We start from the raw sequence: 19,844 nt of genomic DNA, 5'->3' as shown, positions 1-19,844 counted from the left end.
AACAGAGGGGGAACATGTTGGTCTCTCTAGCAGGCAATCCAGCTTAGGTGGCTCTTTGCCCTGACAGCATAGGAGACCAAAAGAATTAAACAACGACCGGCCTTCTAAAATGCAAAATCTCAGCAAAACCTTGGCAATACCTTCAGTCTGTTATCTCGTGTTTTCCGCTCCCTTCCTACCAGAAAATGGCCTTCCAGCCTGGGACAAACAGAAGCCCCATCCAGACCGAGGCCAGGACTGGAAGCTGGTAGGAATGTCCGAAGCCTGCCTGCACAGGAAGAGCCATGTGGAGAGGCGTGGTGCATTGAAGAATGAGCAAACATCCTCACACCTCATCCAGGCCACTTGGGCGAGCTCTATATTCCATCTGGATCCAGACGATGTGAACGATCAGAGCGTCTCAAGCGCCCAGACTTTCCAGACCGAAGAGAAGAAATGTAAAGGTAACCAACCACTTCCTGCTAGACCGGTGATACCACGCATGCGTCTCTCTCTCCCGCTACCACGCATGCGTCTCTCCCGTGACCGCTCAGAATCCGTTTCTCCCCCTGCCCCGTGTCTGTGCTGCCTTTCCCTGGTTGATCCTCCCTCAGGGTTTTATCCTTTAATTTTATTTTAAGCATAAATAAACAAGTGGGGTCCAAAGGCAAGCACTTTACACCATACACCGGCACTCAGGAAGAGATCCTTTTTATTTTTTCAATGAACAAATATGTTATGGTTTTGGTTTTAGATTCTGCTTGTGTCTGAGTGGAAGCAGACATTGTTGCACTCGTGCACTTGCTTTTAGCTGAGTCTGCCAGCATGTGCACGCGAATACGTTTCCTATCCTGATTATCTACAGTAGCTGGAGGGATTGTGACGCCGGCCATTAACCTAAATAGACAGTTCATACTTGACAGGGAGATTTTAATGTCTGTGGTCCATAAATCCTCTGTCACCATCACCAAGAGAAGATTAGGAGGTTGTCACCTCATGAGGGGGAAACAAACCCCAGCTAACGTGGCCCCGGGTCCTGATCACATAAGACTTAGCCCTGTCTCACCTCAGGCCACCCCACCTGACAGATGTCTCCCATGCTGATCGCTTTACGGTCTTACGGTCGCCCAAAATCTTTGCTTCTTAAACCAGTCTGTGTCTTCAAGTGTCCAGGTTCTTATAACTCCCCATGCTTTGCCGGTCCAGAGTTTACAAGCTAAAACTGTCGAAACTGGCTTTTTGGTTTTTACTTGTGATGAAGTTTACATTTTCGTTTTGGAAACTGAAAATCTCACAGTCAAATGAGAATGCCTCCCGTGTGGAGACATGTGGAGGTGACGCCATGAGGAAGCCTGTCATGAACATTGGCCACCCAGGTCTTCCTGCCTTTCTGGAAATACTTTAGAACCTCATTGTACCTTCTGGTTTCCCTGGGAAATCGAGGCAGATGTTTTCACATGAAACACAATATCCAAAGATGGCGTCCTCAGCTCTGGCTGAAGAATAGGCAGAAATACCATGTTCCTTTTGAAATGTGATGTTTGTACTTCCGCATTGATTACTTAGAAGTATAAAGGGTCATTTTAATGTTCTAAACTGAAATGACACTACAGTCCCCTCCCTTCTCCCTTTCTTCCCTTCAGTTCCTCCCAGGTTCCCTCCCCACTCTCCAATCGATAGCTTCTTTTTATTATTATTATTATAATGGTATACGTATGTAGGTATGTTTGTATTGTGTGTATATATGTGTATGTCTGTGTGTATGTATGTGCATGTGTGTACATATGTGTGTATGTATGTATTATTATGTATATATGTTTATTTATGCACAGACATACAAATGCAACCTGTTAGTCTGTTTCGCTGTTTACAGACACATTGCTTCAGGACAACTAATGAGTAGGCTGATCCCTGGAGAGACCAAGTCTCCCATTTTCAGCGGTCATTACGCACCTGTACCCTTGTTCAGGGGTGAGACCCTGTGTAATCCTTCCACTTCCACATTGATATGCCCATTGATATAGCTAGCTAGTATTAAAGTCTTGTTTATGCAGACATTTGTAAGTGAAGTTCTTTAAAATTTTGAAGAGGATATTTTTTTTAAATGGCAAAATAAGATTTTTTTTTCCAAAGGAATCGGGATGTAAACCAGGTGGGTGTCCGTGTGTCCGTGGGAATGTGCTCATTTTCACCTGAACCACAGTTCAGATTTGCTAGAAAATTGTTTCTTCAGATTATATAGGTCGCAGTAAAACCATGCCTGTCTTTGGTTTTTACAAAATGATTTAAGAGCCCAGCGAACAGAGTTTGACTCATTCACAACTGGAACCCAAGCTCATTCATACACGGAGAGTTGCCCCTATCATTGATGAGGGATTTTGTTCTTGGTTATACAGAATTTGAAGTAGTAAACTTTTGTCTGTTGATATATTTTGAAAGTAAGAGAAGGTAGGGGAGTTCCAGCACACAGTATGCTGAGGCAGGAGGATAGCACTACAGCTAAATAGGAGACCATGTCAGAGAGAGAGAGAGAGAGAGAGAGAGAGAGCCTTCTGATTTAAAATTCTACAGTACAGAGGCTAAGAACACAACACTTTGAGATTGACACACTTGAGCTAGAACACCAGCCTTTCCACTGTGTGTTTAGAGCAAACTCACATACGTTGTTGATAAAGCTCTATTAGATACTGTGCTTAACTATTCAGCACACTACCTGACTTAGGGTGCACCGTTTTCCCCTGTGGCTATCCATCCTTCCATCATATAAACTCCGTGACTGCAGAATGAGGGTTTCTGCCAGCAGAGTTAAACAGATGATGATGGTGATGGTGGGGTGGGCGGCTGTTCGAGAAGCTCTGGTCTTCCAAAATCATAAGTGCATTTTCATTATTCCACTGTTGAAAGAAAATCAACAGAGGCGAACTTTGTGAGGTTTCCAGAGACACCACGAAGGTTCACTTGGATCTGGGCTTAAAATTCTGTGCTGACTCGGTGGGGAAATGACACCTAAGTGGCCCAAGCCCTGTAGCACAGGAATCTACTATGGTAAATTTCCCTCATAGATTAGGACACCAATGAATGGTGCCTAGGTTTGCCCGTGGGAGTTGACTCTTCTTGTCTGCTCCATGATCTGCTGTTACATTTGTAGAGCTCATGAGGAAAGTTCTGTCAGATGGCCGTTCATAGTGGGTGTCTACTTCCTGACTGGCTGCCAGCCTTAAAGCAGTTCATGCCCTGGCCTGCTCTTCTAGTGCTTGTACGGGGCCTACTGTGTGCAGGACATTATGCTTGATGTCTAACTGTGAAAAAAAGGAACACGTGAGCCAAAGGACACATTAGCCTCACTCCAAGAACTCCAGCCATCACCCATAGGAACTAAATGACCTTGAGTTGATGCACAAAGGTTTACTTGGGGTTCAGCGATTCAAAAACAATCAACTGGCTGCTAAAAGTCACACAGTAAGCCGCACCTGAAATTAGTAGTCTGTCTGAACTAGCTCAGAATACTTTCACGTGTGGTATGTGGGCTGATCCATATAACTCTCTGCCGATTCAAGCTTCAGGAACTTTCACAGCACCTTCTCAGCACCTGCAACCAGCTGGCAACACCAGTGACTGTCACTCACCAAGCCAGGCACGGACCAGTTTGGTGCTGTCAGACTTTCCTAGTCAGCCACATGTGGCCAGAACTGTGTCAAACAAAGTCTTAAGCAAGAAGAGGAATTCATTGGTCTCTAATGCCTGCAATTTCTTAGTGCCCTTTTACTTCAAATAGCCTGCCAATCGTTGACTTACATGTAAAATACTCTTAAATGTATTTTGCTTGGAGCGTGCTTGGAGTTTCTAGCTAACATTTTGAACAGCACATCCGTGTGCTCCGTTAGCAGCAATCGCACCAAGCGGATAGCCCTGGAACCCTTCGCATCCTGCGCGTCAGGGATTGTGCCACCTCCTCCCTTCTTGAGCCCATGCTGCTTTATTCTGTGCCCAGTGCTGCACACAGTTAGTGGCACTAACGGAACTTCCAGCAGCTTAGGGAGGTGAGAGTCTAAGCTGTGTGTGGCGATCCACTCTGTAACCACAGCACTCCAAATGCAGTGCAAGCCCAGGGAGGGTGAGTTCGAGGCCAGCGTGGACTTCATAGAGAATCTTCCAGTGAAAGGACAAGAGGGAAGGAGAAAGGAGAACCTGAGGACCCAGTTGAATTGGAGTGCCCAGGGGTGGTCTGGACCTCAGAATTTGTATCTCAATGGCCCCTTATAGTGACTTTGAGACCATAGTGTCCCCCAAACCCTTGAGGATACGCATAAGGAAAAAGTCTGCCACCTAGTGGGCTCTCAGAGATATGCTTGTCCCTCCCTTTCCTGCAGCCCTTGGAGCCAGCTGGCAATCCAGTCTTGGGGACTCACTTTGGGCCTGAAAACATGCTCACTCACCCTCCTTGGTAACACTTCATTGCTGATAGATGCCTTCTGGAAAGAAAGCCCCTACTGCAGGGTTGGAACCCAACCCCGCTCTGAAATCATTCCAAGGCTTCTCGCTTCTGCCCACTGAGGCCTCCTAAACTTAGTTCAGCAAGTCCTGAAAGTTGGTCAAAATAGGGAGGTGACTCCTCAGAACAAGACCTCAGCAGCTCATTGTACTTGTAAAGTGGGACCTCCATAATAGCCAGGAACTTTCTGGAAGGAGCCATGGGGACTGTTGAGAGGACAGTGGCAGTGTAATGACACCATTGCAGTTTCTCTGCACCATCCACGATGTAAAAAAGAACAGATGGATCTTAGGTCCCTGGAAGAAAAGAGTCAGAAAAATTTAATGTGTCATTTTCTTTCTTCCTAAACATTCTATCTGGCTTTACAGGGAACAGGAAAATCTCAGTAAGTTGTAAAATTACAGATAATTTTTTAAAAATATTTTTTGTTTCAACTACTAAGGACAAACATTATTACAAATTTTAATCACACCTCAGTTGTCTCTTTTTTATCTATTTTTTACAAATGTGGGTCACGCAAGGCGCATGATTTGTAACCAGCTTTTAATGCTTACCGATGGGTCATCAGCATTTTCCCTTGCTGTTAAAATATTCTACTGAACATTGACACTTACTGGTAATAGATTATTCTTTCTTGTAGCTAGAATTTATTAAACCATTTATTAAACTGTCCCCCAAGGCATAGACAATTTAAAGTAATTCTTTCATGATAAAATGTAAATGATATCTTATGTCAGTGAAGGGGCAGGCTATTAATCCCTGGTTTTTGTAGAGAACAGATGACTTAAATCGACAGTGACACTTCAAATGATAGACCGCTCCCCTTCACCGAAATGACAAAGTGCCCTGAAAGTCAGGGACATCATCTACAAGTTACCGTATGCTTTGCAGTTAATACTTCAGGATAGACATTCACCCCGTCAGCGGTCAACGCTGTCTTCGTGCGGAAGTCAAACACCAGGAAGTCAGGAAGTTCACTGGCACTGAGAGGGCTGGATCACACAGCTGGAGCCCTTCCTCCTGTGATCCATCAGTCACTGCTCTCCACTGTGCCCTGTGCGCCAGAGACCGTGGTCTCAGCCCACTGAGTAAAGCCGTGCTCCATGCTCCTTGGGCGGTCAGGAAGGGTTGGTGACCGACGTGATAGTAAGCGCTCACTACCAGTTCCTGGAGTGCACAAGATCGCTGTGTGGTTTCCTCCTTCAAAGGCAGGGGACACATTCCACAAGTAAAGAGGAAGAGAAAGAACTAGAAGGGAGGGGCAAAGTACCAACAGCATGAAACGAAGTAAAATCAAACCGGAAATGGTAACACAGAAGGAGGAAGAGGAACATCAGCAGCTCGGGGTCAGATCCACTCAGCTCAGTTCTCAAGATGCAGCACAGAGCTGCTGTTGATGGACCTCTGCGTGCTCTCCATGGTCAGCACAGCTGTCTCTGTAACATGGAGAAAGTCAGATCTGATCCCTTGGTCCCTCTCATGATTCCCCGCTCTTAGAAACGTTCATACAAGGGCCTGAATTCAATTCTTCATACTTTGCTCTCGTGGCTAATAAATTGGAAATAATCTAAATCTTTCCAGCCGTGGAGGTATATTTAAATAAATCAAAGTGTATCTAAGCATTTGAAAAAACTGTAAAACTTACTTTGGAAATGTGCTTTAGGGAGGAGCGTGAATGAACTGTATGACCCCACTTATGGCTTTGATAGCCTGTGGGGTTATACTAATATGCATGGGGACTAGCTCCAGGATACACTGCAAGCTTCTTTCTGGAGCTCCCTTAGAGAAGAAAAAGCATGTGAGGATGGTGCCGATCTTAATTCTACATACAAGTGTGTTCACAGATCTTCCCAACTGTATCAACGACCACTTATATCTTAGTAACAAGAGTACATTTCCAAATAAGATGTCTTAAGTTCCCTCCTTACTTTGTCACACGCAAGCTTAGAGCAAATCTCTGAGCCTCTCTGATCCACAGAACAGGGTAATCTGATCAAGCGACCTTTCATATTTCTGTATAGATAAAGGAAAATATGAGTAACCCCCTCAGTACAATTTCTATGATTTAGTGGCAATTGAATAATTGCTTACTGTTCTCAGTATGTAAGTAATCTTCTAATCTTCCGGCCTTTCTGGTTTCTGTTACCGTTTCTGACCTCATGTTACCCTGCAGAACGTGTGCACTGAAATGCTGAGTAGTATACTGAATACTGAAAGGTAGACAGTGCATTACAGATCATCACATCAGGGGTAGAGCAGGGACACAAACTCAGTTGACAGAGCTCAGAGTAGCAACCCAAATACTTTTTTGCAAAGCTTTTAAAGTTTTAAAACCTTGAGTGAAAAAAAAAATAATCACCAAAAATACGAAGTAGCTGAATTAGGATCCGATTCACACACTCTAGTCATGAGTGCTAGATCTCTCTGAGATTACCCTGTCCTGGGATCCTAAGCCAAGAACTTGGTCTAGGAGAACACTGGCACTCACCAGGCAGAGGTGCCAAGGGAACCACCCACCATGATGGATACAGTGTGTTCTCACATGCTGATTATACAGTTTGGCCATGCCTTCCTTTGGTGTGTCTGCCACCCAACACCTATTAGGATTAGGCAAGGCCCTTAGCCGTTCTGATTTCCATTCTCTTATCTGAAAACTAGAGAGTTTGGGATAGAGTAAGCGCTTGGATGGTGTTACAGAGACTTATCAGCAGATGGAAACTTTACACCTCTGGTGAGGCTAGAAAGATCTTGAGGAGCCATATGGTTATTAGGAGTGCCAAATACTCATGGGGAAACAACTACTAAACCCACACCACCTTGAGGCAGCTTTACTATGGCTTGAGGGGCATAAGTACAAAGCTCGCATCCCTTACCACATTCAATGGATGGTTCTCAAAGTCAGGGACGATGGATGGTTAACTGACATAGCGCTCTGAAGACACATGCCATCTGCCATTTCTGACACAGATCGAAACCACAAAGATATCCCAGCCAAATTCAGACAAATATATAAATGGTTTAATGAATATACTGGCTATAAATACTGCCTGAGAATTCTCAGGTTCCACGGCGTCCAGCCAATGCTTGGGAAATATGGGGCCAGCCAAATGTGGACTGGTTCTTGCCTCTGAAACTTGCCATTTAGCATTAGGTAAATAACATTCTTTCCAATAATGAACACGAAGATTAATTGATGACCAAGAAAGTTCGAGGATATACAGTTTATTGTTAGTCATTTTTTTTCAATATTGAAACCGTATCTCCAGTTATGAGGAAAAGAGGGCTGAATATGTTAATTCAGCACTGTCCAAACAAACCCCAACCCATGATCTCCGTGAAGATATAGAACACAGTACAAACTGAGTTGGAAAATCAACTGTCTCATGCCATCTCTCTCAGTGGTCTTATTTCCCATTGGGCCCTTAGGTCCAATGACGCAGATACATTCAGACCCCATTTTCAGTTCCCCCAGAAGTTTCTTAGAACATTTGTGTACACTTCCCCCCATGAGGGTGTGACCAGCTGCTTCTGGATAGACAGTTTGGTTTTGAGTACCCCAGAGACACAGAATTATCAACCAAAGGTGGCATCACAAATGATTGGTGGCTTGCCCTGTCTTCAGGGTGGTCCCTCACTCGGGGACTATCTTGTGGCTGGTTCTGATGGTGGACTTATTTACAGATTACTCTTTCAGATCCAGGTGAATTTTGCCTACTTGACACAAGCCTATTCAGGGTACCAGAAACCCAGAACTACGTGACCTTGGAGATAAGAGTCAGAGAGGAGCCCCATGACCCAAGGTCATCCTCCATGGCATTGTTCTGACCCAGGATTATGAGCTTTTGCAAAGCCCCATCCCTGTGACATCTGTCAGCGTTGACTTACACAAGGAGATTGAGTTTATCAAACATTATTCTCTCTTAAAATGAAGTGCGAGGCTGAAAACAGGACTAACTCGAACATCTCCTCTCTGCAGCCACTTGGCGTTTGACTTAGAATATTGTGTGAGGAGTGATGGCCATATTCTGTGAACGGCAGGCTTCACCCCTGATTCCTCCGAGTTATCCCACAGCGTGTAGCTCTAAAGGCCATAACTATTTTAAGTTAAACCTTAGAATTAATGAAGAGAGGTTTACTGGGTTCTGTGTTTGACTAGCTCTGCAAAGAACTCCGTATAATAAGCCTCAGGTATAAAAGCAAAGGTCAAAATCCATGTAAGTAGGAACCACTGCCCTTTAGAAAGGGGAAAATGCATGTTAATCTTTTGCACCACTTTCAACCAGATAGGTTTCTATGGAGACAGATATCTGATATGGAGTCACCCCACTTAATATTCATGAGCTGTCTAAGGGCGCAGTTTCTTCTTCTTGTCCCGGTGCTCATAGGTAGAAGAAGGGTGGCTCTGTACCCGTGCCTATATTTTCCCCCCAACAAAGGACTAGAGACAATCTAAAGGCTTTGCAGGTAATCACAATTGAAAAGCTCACTACCAAAAGCAGAGAGTCACATTAATGAGCTAACCCATTGTCTTCTCCAATGGACCGAAGGTCATTCATTCTTGTATTATGTATATAGTGTATACTATTTTGGAAGACTTTCCTCTGTCTTTTTGGGACAGCGACATTTTTTGGCCATATGCCTACTTTTCCCTCAATGTGTCCTTTGAGTTACATGGTTGCTTGAAGATCTCCGAGCAGACTCCTAGGTTGCTTTTAGTACTTTTATTGATGATAACCTTGGGCTTACCCATCCACTTCTCACCTAGAGCTGGTGTCCTGCCCCAGTCACTTTATCCATATGTGTGTGGCTGAGGGTACTGCTTCTCATATGTTACCTAGCATTAGTGTTCCGTAGAACCACTGACAGTAGTTAGAAAAACCATTCCTCTTAGCGAAACACCTCAGAATGTCTCCTAAAACAATGGGAATTCTCCTAGATGACCATGGCACAGTGATCGGGATCAGGACATCTGACACTAGTGCACATCACTTTCTAGTTGACAGACTCTACTCCGGTGTCTCCCTCAGTGAAGGGAGACGTGACTGAGCTGGAGGGAGGGCCTCTGCCACCACCAGCCGTGCTTTATTCTTGTCTTGCTTTCTGGACCAGGGGACAGGGTTATGTGCTTCATTTAGTCCTTGTGGGTCACTGGGCTCTCTCACTCTACGACTTCATTAAGGTAGCATTAACAAATAAATATTAAATATGTCGGTGGTATAAAATGTGTTTCTTTACTATCTCTCTACCTCGATGATTAATTAGATCACGCTTGTCATCTCACATCTTTATAATTCGCTGTGATTAGAATATTTAATATCTGATTATTTAATAACTTTTAAGGGAAGGACACGTTGTTGTGAACTGTATGCATCGTGCTATGTAATGGGTCCCTGAGGCTTCTCCCTCCTGACTGAGTTTGATCCTTTTTCAGCATCTGTCCATCCATCCATCCATCCCCCTGTGCCTCTATGGACACCTTCTAGGCACCACCATTCTCTTCTCTGGCTTTAGATTCCACATCTAAATGAGATCATGCAGTTTGTGGTTCTGTGCCTGGCTTATTGCAATTAGCATGGTGTCCCCCAAGGTCAAGTCAGTCTACTTGAATCTTAGTCTCTCTTCTCTGTCATTCTAGGTATTTGTTAAGATAGGGTGGGCTGATTCTTCTGTAAGCCCCCACTTAATTTAGGGTTCACTGGTATTTCCTTATGATTTTTAGCAGAAGTACTAAAAAGTCACAGCAGCAGTAACATAACCAGAGACTATCTACGTCCCAGCCACCCATCTTCATATCCCCATGTGAGACGGCCTCTGCCTTCTTAGCTCACCGTGCTCCGTGGAAGTGAATTCTCTAAAGTCCTCTTTTTAAGCAACTACTCTGTGCTCTAAGGGGGCGTGCCTGGAGACTAATGGTGTCTTGTTTCTCTGTCAGCTCTGACACGTTTGAAGCTGGTGTGTGTCCAATGAGACTTGGGGGAGCACTGGGAAGCTTCACAGCCCAAGGACCTTGCCATGGGTCACAGTGAGGAGACGCCATGTCACGTTGGCCTTATGCTTCTGACCTTCCCCTTAACCAATCTGACTAACCCACAAGACAGCTGACACTGCAGCATACCTTAGGATTGTCCTGGTATTTACTCGTTAATTTCCAGAACGTTTTAACGTGAAATAAAATGAAGACTTTCAGTTTGTAGTTTCTAGATGTGAATCTTGGGGATACCAGCAAGAAATAAAGAAGCAATTGTTTTCAAAAAAGGGAAAAAGAAGAAAAAAGAAAGAAATCCTGTTTTTTAAAACTCATACAATAAATCCTCTTCCTTTCCCTCCTCAAATAACTGTTTCGATTTTAACTAATCCTCCATTTCCCATCAAGTTAAAGTTTGTTTCTTTACAATAACATAGAATAGAGTTAAAGTGCTTCTGAGTTCTGTCTTACTAATTGTGGCTTTATACGATGCCTGCTTGGGACACAAGGCACTGAGATAGTCTTGATTTTTACCAAAACTTTTTTCTTGAGTGTATTCTGGGTCTGTACGGCGGTGGCCTATGGTGAATTCTAGTTCTGGAGACACACGTGGACTCTGGGCTGTAAATCTTTTGAACACCAGGCAGTGGTGAAAATTCTGCTGGCTTTCTGGCTTTAGCTTATAATGAAGAACGTTCCTGTGTTGTTTGAAAAGAACGTTAGTTTCTTAAACAAGGTACCTACGTCGGAAGGTGAGAGTGGTGCATATATCAAAGCTCATATGATACACTGAAGCTGTGTACAAGCTTTTAGGTATATTTCTTTTGGATGCTTTAAATTTTTGTGTGCTAGGGTTTACTGTCAGAGCACCACACATGCCAGACAAGTGCCCGGCCATTGCCCAGTATGTTCTACTTTCATGGGGTTTTTGCACCATTAAAATATCGATTCCATTTAAATCCATAGAAAAAAAGAACAAATCACTCCATTTTATTTTTAACTTACTTGAAACTTGAAGTATCCAGCGTGCAGCTCCTGATTCCTGTTTAAAGTGTGTGTGTGTGTGTGTGTGTGTGTGTGTGTGTGTCTGTCTGTCTATCTGTCTATCTGTCTGTGTGTCTGTGTCTGTGTGTGTCTGTGTGTCTGTGTGTCTGTGTGTCTGTGTGTCTGTGTGTCTGTGTGTCTGTGTCTGTATGTGTCTGTGTGTGTATTTGTCTGTGTATGTGTCTGTGTGTGTGTCTGTGTGTGTGTCTGTGTGTGTGTCTGTGTGTGTCTGTGTGTCTGTCTGTGTGTCTGTCTGTCTGTGTGTATTTAGGTACCTGTTTCCTGTGGGTATGTACATAGACAAATGGAGGCCAGAAGTCAATATCAGGTGTCTTCCTTGACATTTTTTCATTTTTTAATTAATTTAACTTGCCTTCTAACTATTTTTTTATTTCTGAAAACAAGCTTTATTTAGATAAGGATTTAAATACATTATATAACATTAAAACTGGAAGGGAAGAGGAAACCAAACGACCAGTTTGTTCCCTCACATGGCACTGGGCAGTGGCTGCGTATTGAGTTGAACTCTCTACAACTAGCCACTTGACCAATGGCCAGCTTGGTATTTGTTCCCTTGTCATAAGTTTAACTGACACCAGGCTGACCTTTCCCTTCATGTTTCAACATCCCTTGGTTAGGATAGATCTGCCTAAAAGGACTGCCCTGGTGATGAGCTAATGTCCAAGACTTCTCTGGAAAGGTGGCTCTGAATTCTGCCTATCTGGTCAGTCACCAGGGGTTCTTCTTACTATCAGAGACTCCCTCTAGTGACATAGTAGGGCAGTGTTACCCATACTCTGGGTCACCTGGGTTGTTCAAGTGGTGACAATCTCCTAGGGCAGGGTACTCTGTAGGGGGAGTCCCAAGGAATCTCTGGTCAGACATAGCCTCCTGTGATCTTGGAGTTCTTGGCTTGGCTGAAACTGCACAGGATGGCTTTTCAGTTTATTGCATGAAGGAGTTACACTAGTCCAAGTTAAAAGTAGACCCCAAATGATGGCATTATACAAGCTGTGAGGTTTTTAAACTTGTGACCAGGGACAGAAGGGAAATTCTACTATTCTACTCATTGCAAGGAAATCCTCACTGAAGCTTCAGAGAGCCACAAGCTCTTAACCCATGAACCTTAAGCTGATCGTCCTTAGCCAGTCCAACCACTATTAGGAACTGGCACATGGTCTTGTGCTGGTCACCCTATACACCCTGAGTTGTGTCTCCGTATTCTGGATGCTCAATGACAATACCATTGCAGGCAGATTTCTTCTCAAATGCCTCCCTAGTTTCTTTTTTATCGTAATCACCAGCAATTCCTTGGACAGTTGTAAGGGTCTTCCTGCCGTTTCTCTGTTGAATTCTTAGATGGATATAACCCTCAGTGCCAGCAGGAAGCAGGTCATCACCCTTACTTGCATCAGCAAAGGGGTCAAACGAGTGGAGGAGGTTCTGGATAGTGGACATGCAATATGATTCCTGTTCCTGTGGAAGGCAGCCGTGGGAGAAAGGAGGCTTTGGGGGTGGGAGGAAGCATCGGGAAGTGAGGGAGGCTCCAGGGGGAGGCAGCTGAGTCCTCGAAGGCAGCTCAGTGGCTGGGGCCGCCATCTAACAATTTCATGTGGATATAATGCATTCTTCTATAAGAGAGATCAACGAAGTGCTCAAGAGAATGTGACATCTAGCTATACACAGTGGAGTTTTATTCAACCATAAAGAATAGTAAAACCATGGCATTACAGGAAAATGGAAAGATCCAGAGATCATCATGTCAGTAAAATAGCCAAGATCCAGAAAGAAAAAAAAACTACTCAATTTTTCTCATGCCTGGAACCTAGATGCACATGTAAAATATATAAACACAGACACATACATACATAGGACAAGTAGAGGGGAAACTATTTGGGAGGAGAAAGGAGATGATTTGGAGTCATTTTTATTGCTGTGTTCATTTAGCAGAACAAGAAAAGTTGGTTTTCACCTAGGACCCATGACCTACCTAGTCTCAGCTTCCTAGCCACATTACCAGCGTCGGGAATAGGGCCTTAAATCCAAACACAATGTAGCTGGTTATTGCCATAACAGCTATGGCACAGTTGTACCAGAGTATCTTACAGGCAGGTCACTGTCATGGGTTACAGAGTTTGTAACTGGGCGATATTGACGATGACTTTTCTTTCCTAGCAGCATGAGCATTAGTCGGTAGGAGTGAAGCTTCAAATGAGGCATTGGCTTGATTTCTCTGTTCAGTGATGTAAGTGGTGTCCTTATTAATGGAGCCATACTGTCAGCTTGTAGTGGTTAAGCAACAGCGTCGGCTATGTCTTCTAATGTGTTGGGCAGAGTCATTTCTATGGGACCTCTTTGTTCAGTGACACAAAAGTGTTTAACCCATTCTTGGTGGTGCGGGGGGCGGGGGGTGATAATATGCCAAGTTGAATATCATAACTGCATTTACATTTTTATATGTGCATGTGCTTTAGGATGCTTCTGCAGTAGGAGACTTGCTCTTTAATGGTTTTTCTGTTAGTTGTTCCTCCCATAGGCCCTCCTTTACCCTGACTCCTCTCCCCATTCATTTTGGGGAGATAAAAGGGTTTATTTCAGCTTAGAGTTTTATAGTGCAGTCCATCACTGGAAAGCCAGGGCAGAAACTGGAGGAAGTAGAGATGTGGGAGAGAAACCGAGGCTGGAGTGCTGATGCAGAGACGACAAAGGAAGGAAGGACTGATGCTTACTGACTTGTTTTCTGTGGCTTGTCCAGTCCGACTTTCTATGCCATCCTGGACTAACTATGCAAGGATGTCACCGTCCACAATGAACTGAGTCTTCCTGCATCAATCACTAAGTGAGAAAATGCCCTGCAGACTTGCCCATGGGCGAATCATATGGAGTCTTTTTCTGAACCTAGTGTCTCTCTTCACAAATGATTTTAGCTTATGGCACGTTGGCATAAAACTAGCTAGCATACCAACTTTGAGAAGTTTCCCATTAATTCTTCTAGTTAATTAGTTAATTCTAGTTAGTTCCCTCCCCCCCTTGAAAGAGCCCCTCCAATCCCCTGATCCCTTACTAGCTAACTAACCTCAGTGATAATTCAGAAATATACATATATAAAGTTTAAATGCACATCGGCGTGTAAGCAAAAACATGCAACATTTGTTTTTCCAGGTCTTGGTTACCTCACTCAGGATGATTGTTTGTAGATCTATTTGCTGCAAATGTCTTAATTCCATTTTTCTTAACAGCAGAATAACATGTCAGTGCATGAATGTGCCACGTTTACATTATTCATCCGTCCACCGTCAGAACATCCAGGCTGTTTCTGATTTCTGGCCATCATAGGTAGCCAGAGTGATCATGGATGAGTATCTTCATAAGTAGAATGTAGAGTCAGTTGAGTGTGTGCCCAAGCGTGGGATAGCTGGACCTTGTGGGAGATCTGTTTTCAGCTTTTTGATGACTTTAGTTATAAGGGGGACAGCATAGAACAGCTAGCACCCTTTGTGATAGTGTTGTAGAAACACTAATAAGAAATGAAGATGTTAGGCCAAGTCCCAGCACAGAGAAGATCTGCTTCCTTGAGACTTCTTCAGCTTCCTTGCTGTGCTACTTCCTACAGTGGGGTATTTCTCATCTGTTACAAATATCTGCATACACAGTGATGCTCTGTGGGACCGCTGTGGAAGCACAAGTAGATACAGTCTTGGTGTGTGAGGTCGCTTGGAGACATCAGGGAAGAGGTTCCGTTAATTGGCTGGGCAGCAGACCTAAAGGCACTGATGGGGATCTGCTAAGGATCTAAGTGATCAGGAGGTGGTTGAAGACAGACCCAGAAGGAACACCAAAGAGCCAGGTGTTGGGCTTCACACTTGAAATCACTTGAGACGCTAACGTGGGAAGATCATCATGGGTTTGAGGCCAGCCTGGCCTACACAGTGAGCCCGAACCAGCATGAGCACCACCTCCCTGCAAATGAAAGGCTAGCAGAGGGTCAAACCATCCCAAAGAACTAATCAGAGACAAGAAGCCCATGAGAAAAGACAGCATGGTATAAAAATGTCTCAACCACCCATGAGTGGTGGCTGTGAAGGCTGGCACAAGCCAAGTGTCTATGCAGTTGTGATACTGTCGTGTTCAGAGACACCAAGATGCTATAAGTCCTTTCTCTTTACCAGAGCCTTACTGAGAGTCAGTGACAGTGTGACAGTCTTGCTGGACATACCAGACCACCTATAGCCAAGTTATAGGCCAGGAATTTGAACTGAGCTGGCCAGGTAGTTCTCATGACTTTCTTCTGTTCCTTGACTGATTAGACCTAACAACTTTCAGACAAAAAGTAAGGCCAATGTATCAGCCAGGATCAAGAGAAGAGAGAAATGGACCACACAAAAGACAACTTTGAGAATCCAGGGCTCAGCATAACAGCCAGTGCAGCTGGAGACGGCGACAGTGACCAGCTTCGAGGACACCTGCTTTGCTCTACGCGGGTGGCTCTCGAACCTTAGCCAGCATGAAGATCAGATGGGGCTTGCACAGGCACCAACAGCATTTCGGTTTTGCATTCCTAAGAGATCTAAAAATGTTGGTTGTTGGTCCAGGAGGCACCATTTGGGATCAAAGACCTTTGGGATCTGGTCTACAGCCCTTGCTTTCTTTTACTGGTTCTTCTAGTGGAGGGTCACAGAGAATGGCGTGATAGGGCCTTTGCAGGAATGCACTGGGCGAGCCATCCCGCCTTATGCAAGTAGAGTGATGAGCATCTAAGGCCGGATGAAGAAGGCTACAGAACTTCCCTTCCAGAAACCTAGCCCACGGCTCACTTGCTGCCTCCCCACCCCCACCCCCCAGCACAGGCCGCTCACGTCACGGTGGCCCCAGGCTGTCTTGTTTCCACTGCAGTGTTCCTGTGTGCCTCCTCAGCCCATTCCCTCTCCAGCAGTTAGCCGTATGTCAGTCTCGTGCACATTTTCATAAAGTACATTTTGTTTCGTGAAGGATTAAGAGGCAGCCTCCCCCCTTGCTATGCTTTTGTGAAGCTGTAACAAGATAGAGTTATCAAAAAGCTTTTATTGAAAACTAAGAGCGAGAAAAAAATAGGAACAAATTCATAGTGCAATGTGTTCTAAAGAAAAGAGCTATGAGCTCGTTTGTTTGTTCAAACCAATGCACACTTTATCTGAAAGGCCAAAGGCTCAGCCTGGTCTTGGGAACTCCTGGGAACTCCCCCTCAGGAACTCTCATCCCTGGTCCTACCTGGGTTCTCACACATGTAATTTCAAAAATGCACCCTACTTCCAGGCAATACCGATGTCCCCACATTTGGCTCCATCCCCAGCATAGAGGGCAACAGAGCAGGAGTCTAGGTGTGGAACATCTGTAACAGACATCAACTCACAGGATTCCTGTGTGTAGGGGTGAGAACTGGGGGTGGTTGGGAGGGGAATGGGTGTGGGGTGTGTGTGTGTGTGTGTGTGTGTGTGTGTGTGTGTGTGTGTGTGTGTGGTATGTGGGTGTGGATGTGTGGGAATGTGTGGGATGGGTGGGAGGGGGATGTGTGTCTTTGTGGTGTGTGTGTGTGTGTGTGTGTGTCTGTGTTTGTGTCTGTGTCATGTTTGGTTTGTGGGTGTGTATGTGTGGGAATGTGTGGGATGGGTGGGAGGGGGATGTGTGTCTTTGTGGTGTGTGTGTGTGTGTGTGTCTGTGTCATGTTTGGTTTGTGGGTGTGTATGTGTAGGAGTGTGGGGGATGGGTGGGAGTGGGATGGGCATGTGGGTTGTTGTTAGGGATCAGACCCAGTCTCCCACACACTAGACCACTGCACTAAACTACTTCCTAGCTGGAAATGAGTGTTTTGCAGTCAGGTCCCTCTGGAGTCTTCCCTTCCACCCCCATTTCTCTCCTTTGTGTTACTCCTCCTCTCCCCACTTCTCTTCTTCCTCGTCTGAGGGTCACAGTGCGTGGACCAGGCTGGTCTTGCTCACAGGGGCTCAATCGCTCATCCTGCCTCAGCCACCCAGGTGCTTCGACCACAGGCACGCGGCATTATGCCCACCTTCAGATGCCCAAAGCTTCAAAAGCCATGAACCAGAACGTTCCCGAAGTCAGAGACCAAGTAAATATTCTCAGAATGTGCAGTAAACCACCATAGTTTCCCCCTCCCCCCCATCACCTACCATTCTAATCTTCCCATACTCAGAGGACGAGGCTGGCCCTATCACCAGTGTCGAGGCCGTGGGATCTGTGAGAATGGCGCTGCCGAACGAGGTGGACCACACTCATGCAAAAGCCAGCTTCCTTCAGAGCCTCAGACAATTTATACTCTGAGGGCTACGGAGGGTCAGGAGAATAAAGTTCTCGTGATCTCAAGCCGTAAACAGTCATAGGGAAAAGCCATATATGGGGAAAACACATTTTCTATAGAGACATATAAACAGGTAGCAAAGCTAGTTGTAATGAGTAACTGAAACAAACTCACTCCTACCCACGACCCCTGGGAGAGCACCAGAGCGCACCCCAAGAGCAGTTCCGTGTTTTGAAGAAACCGAGGTCACAGGACCCTTGACTTGTTTTCTTGGAGCGTTCTCACAAGCTCACGAGCGCTCAGAATTCTCCTCACATGACCCTCCTATTTACCTCCACAAAGACAACCGGTTCAGTCCCCTCCAGGGAAGACACGTCCTAGCCCAAAACTATGTATCTGAGGACAGAGATCTAAATGATATCTAAAACAATATCATTGAAAAGAATAAGAAAAGGCCTTGGTACACTGGGGGTCCTCCCAGTTCTATCTGGGAGCCAATATCGTGTGTTCAATAATGGCCCCGGGCCTTCAGGCTCATAACGCAACCAGGACGGTCCAGAATCAGAGCAAGCACCATTTACTCTCTATGAGGAGTGCAGGAAGAAAACATTTGAAGTGTCCTTAAAGCTGGGGAGAGCTCAGAGCGCTCACAGGACAAGGACACTGGACAAGAGTCAAGGGAACATGACAGAAGTGGGTGAGAGCATAGAGAAGGCTAGTGGCAAGAGCGGTGGCTTTGTTCTAAATTCAGTAAGTGGCCACGGGGCCTTGGAGTGGCCCGGTCAGCTATTTTTAAACATCACTCCAGGAGCCAGCTCAGGAAAGAAAAAAATCAGAAGAGTTTGCACGCCTGCTAAAGGGTCGGATATAGATACTGAAGGGAAGGTACGTGTCAAGGACTTAGACCGTTATTTACTTAGAACCCCGGATGGGTGGTGGTCCTGAAACCAGAAGATACAAGACCACAAGGTTCTACAGAGTGGGAGAGGTCTGAGTGGTGCAACTGTAGTCGTGAAGTGTGGCCAAATTCCAATAAAAATTTATTGGTGAAACAGGTGTGGGGGGGGGGGCTATATTTAGCACGTAGGTTCAAAGTTTTCTGCCCAGTGACCTGGACTGAAAATGTGGACTGGGCAGACAAGTCTGGAGCTATAGCCCTTCAGCCATGTAATGACGGTCATTACTGCCATGTGTAGGCCTTTGCCTCTAACTGCATCCACCACTGTTCTAAGTAAATTCTAACTTAAGTAATTCTCCTATTCTCTAAAACAAGTCAAAAATATTTATGCCTCTATTGTGAACAAAGAAATTGCCACAGTTTATTTCTCTTCATGAGAGATACATTCAGAGGTTGTCAGTGCGGTGCAATTCGTCAGTGCTGTGGACCTCAACAACCTGGAGCTCTTGTTTACTCACCATTCTCAGTGACGAAAGGAATAGCTCAGACCCCAGGCATCACATAAAGATAGATAGGACAAAGAAGTCAGTGCCACGGCCCTGATCTCTTTGACGATGTGTTTGGAGTTTCCCAAAGATTGTTTATACCGTTCTATCACCGCAGCAAGTTGGCCAGAATTTTAGAAACATCCATGCAAGACTGGCAGGTATGACCCCCCCCACACACACACACACACAGGAACCATATGCACAAACAGGACTTAGAGTATCTACCACTCCAGCAAAAAGCAAGTTCTGTTCTGAGGTGGACTCTGCCATCTCAGTGCGCATCGCTGCAGGGTCAGCGGTGAGGGCTTCAGTGCAGTCCACTCAGTTTTGAGATGTACACACTTTTTAAAAAGCCAGTTCGCAGGTAGCATCTTCTGCCCCTGGCCAGCTTACTAAGTATCCTCCTCTGTCTATGGTCCATGGGACAGATGCTCCTTGCATCCGGACGTGAAATCCATTACACTTGGTTTAACTTTGTTCCTCCCTGGTTTCTCCCTTGAGCTGACGCTTTCCAAGCCTGGGAACTCAGGAGCATGCAATACCAGCTTGGGGCGGAGGGCAGAGTTTTAAGAACTAGAGGAGCTCATCATGAAACTGAAGAGGGAGCACGGTAACAGGATGCC

General features: G+C 45.2%; 1 protein-coding gene, 1 long non-coding RNA gene and 1 pseudogene across 26 annotated transcripts in view; 1 reads left to right on the top strand and 2 right to left on the bottom strand.

The window, feature by feature from the left end:
- The window catches only part of Thrb (thyroid hormone receptor beta), a 349,278-nt gene that overhangs the window by 283,286 nt on the left and 46,148 nt on the right, over positions 1–19,844 (top strand). For 21 of the 24 annotated variants that reach the window (XM_063273969.1, XM_063273981.1, XM_063273982.1 and 18 more), the window contains one exon: positions 183–443. The exons of the other annotated variants lie outside the window; for them this stretch is intronic. In XM_063273969.1, the coding sequence (XP_063130039.1) occupies positions 183–443 (261 nt within the window). The remainder of the gene's footprint in view (positions 1–182; positions 444–19,844) is intronic. 24 annotated transcript variants of the gene reach the window in all.
- LOC120096912 (uncharacterized) lies at positions 675–6,817 on the bottom strand. Of its 2 annotated transcripts, none has more exons than XR_005493835.2 (2): positions 5,388–6,817; positions 675–4,767 (listed from the first exon to the last, which is right to left on the bottom strand). It is a non-coding gene; the product is annotated as an uncharacterized LOC120096912 (long non-coding RNA). The 2 variants fall into 2 exon arrangements; XR_005493834.2 differs by having other exon boundaries at positions 5,349–5,885.
- On the bottom strand, positions 12,564–12,938 carry Eif1-ps2 (eukaryotic translation initiation factor 1, pseudogene 2; annotated as a pseudogene).

This window comes from Rattus norvegicus, chromosome 15, assembly GCF_036323735.1.
Source record: "Rattus norvegicus strain BN/NHsdMcwi chromosome 15, GRCr8, whole genome shotgun sequence".
Taxonomy (NCBI): Eukaryota; Metazoa; Chordata; class Mammalia; order Rodentia; family Muridae; genus Rattus; species Rattus norvegicus.
Note: the sequence above shows the minus strand (reverse complement) of the source record. Positions and strands in the feature narration are given on the sequence as shown.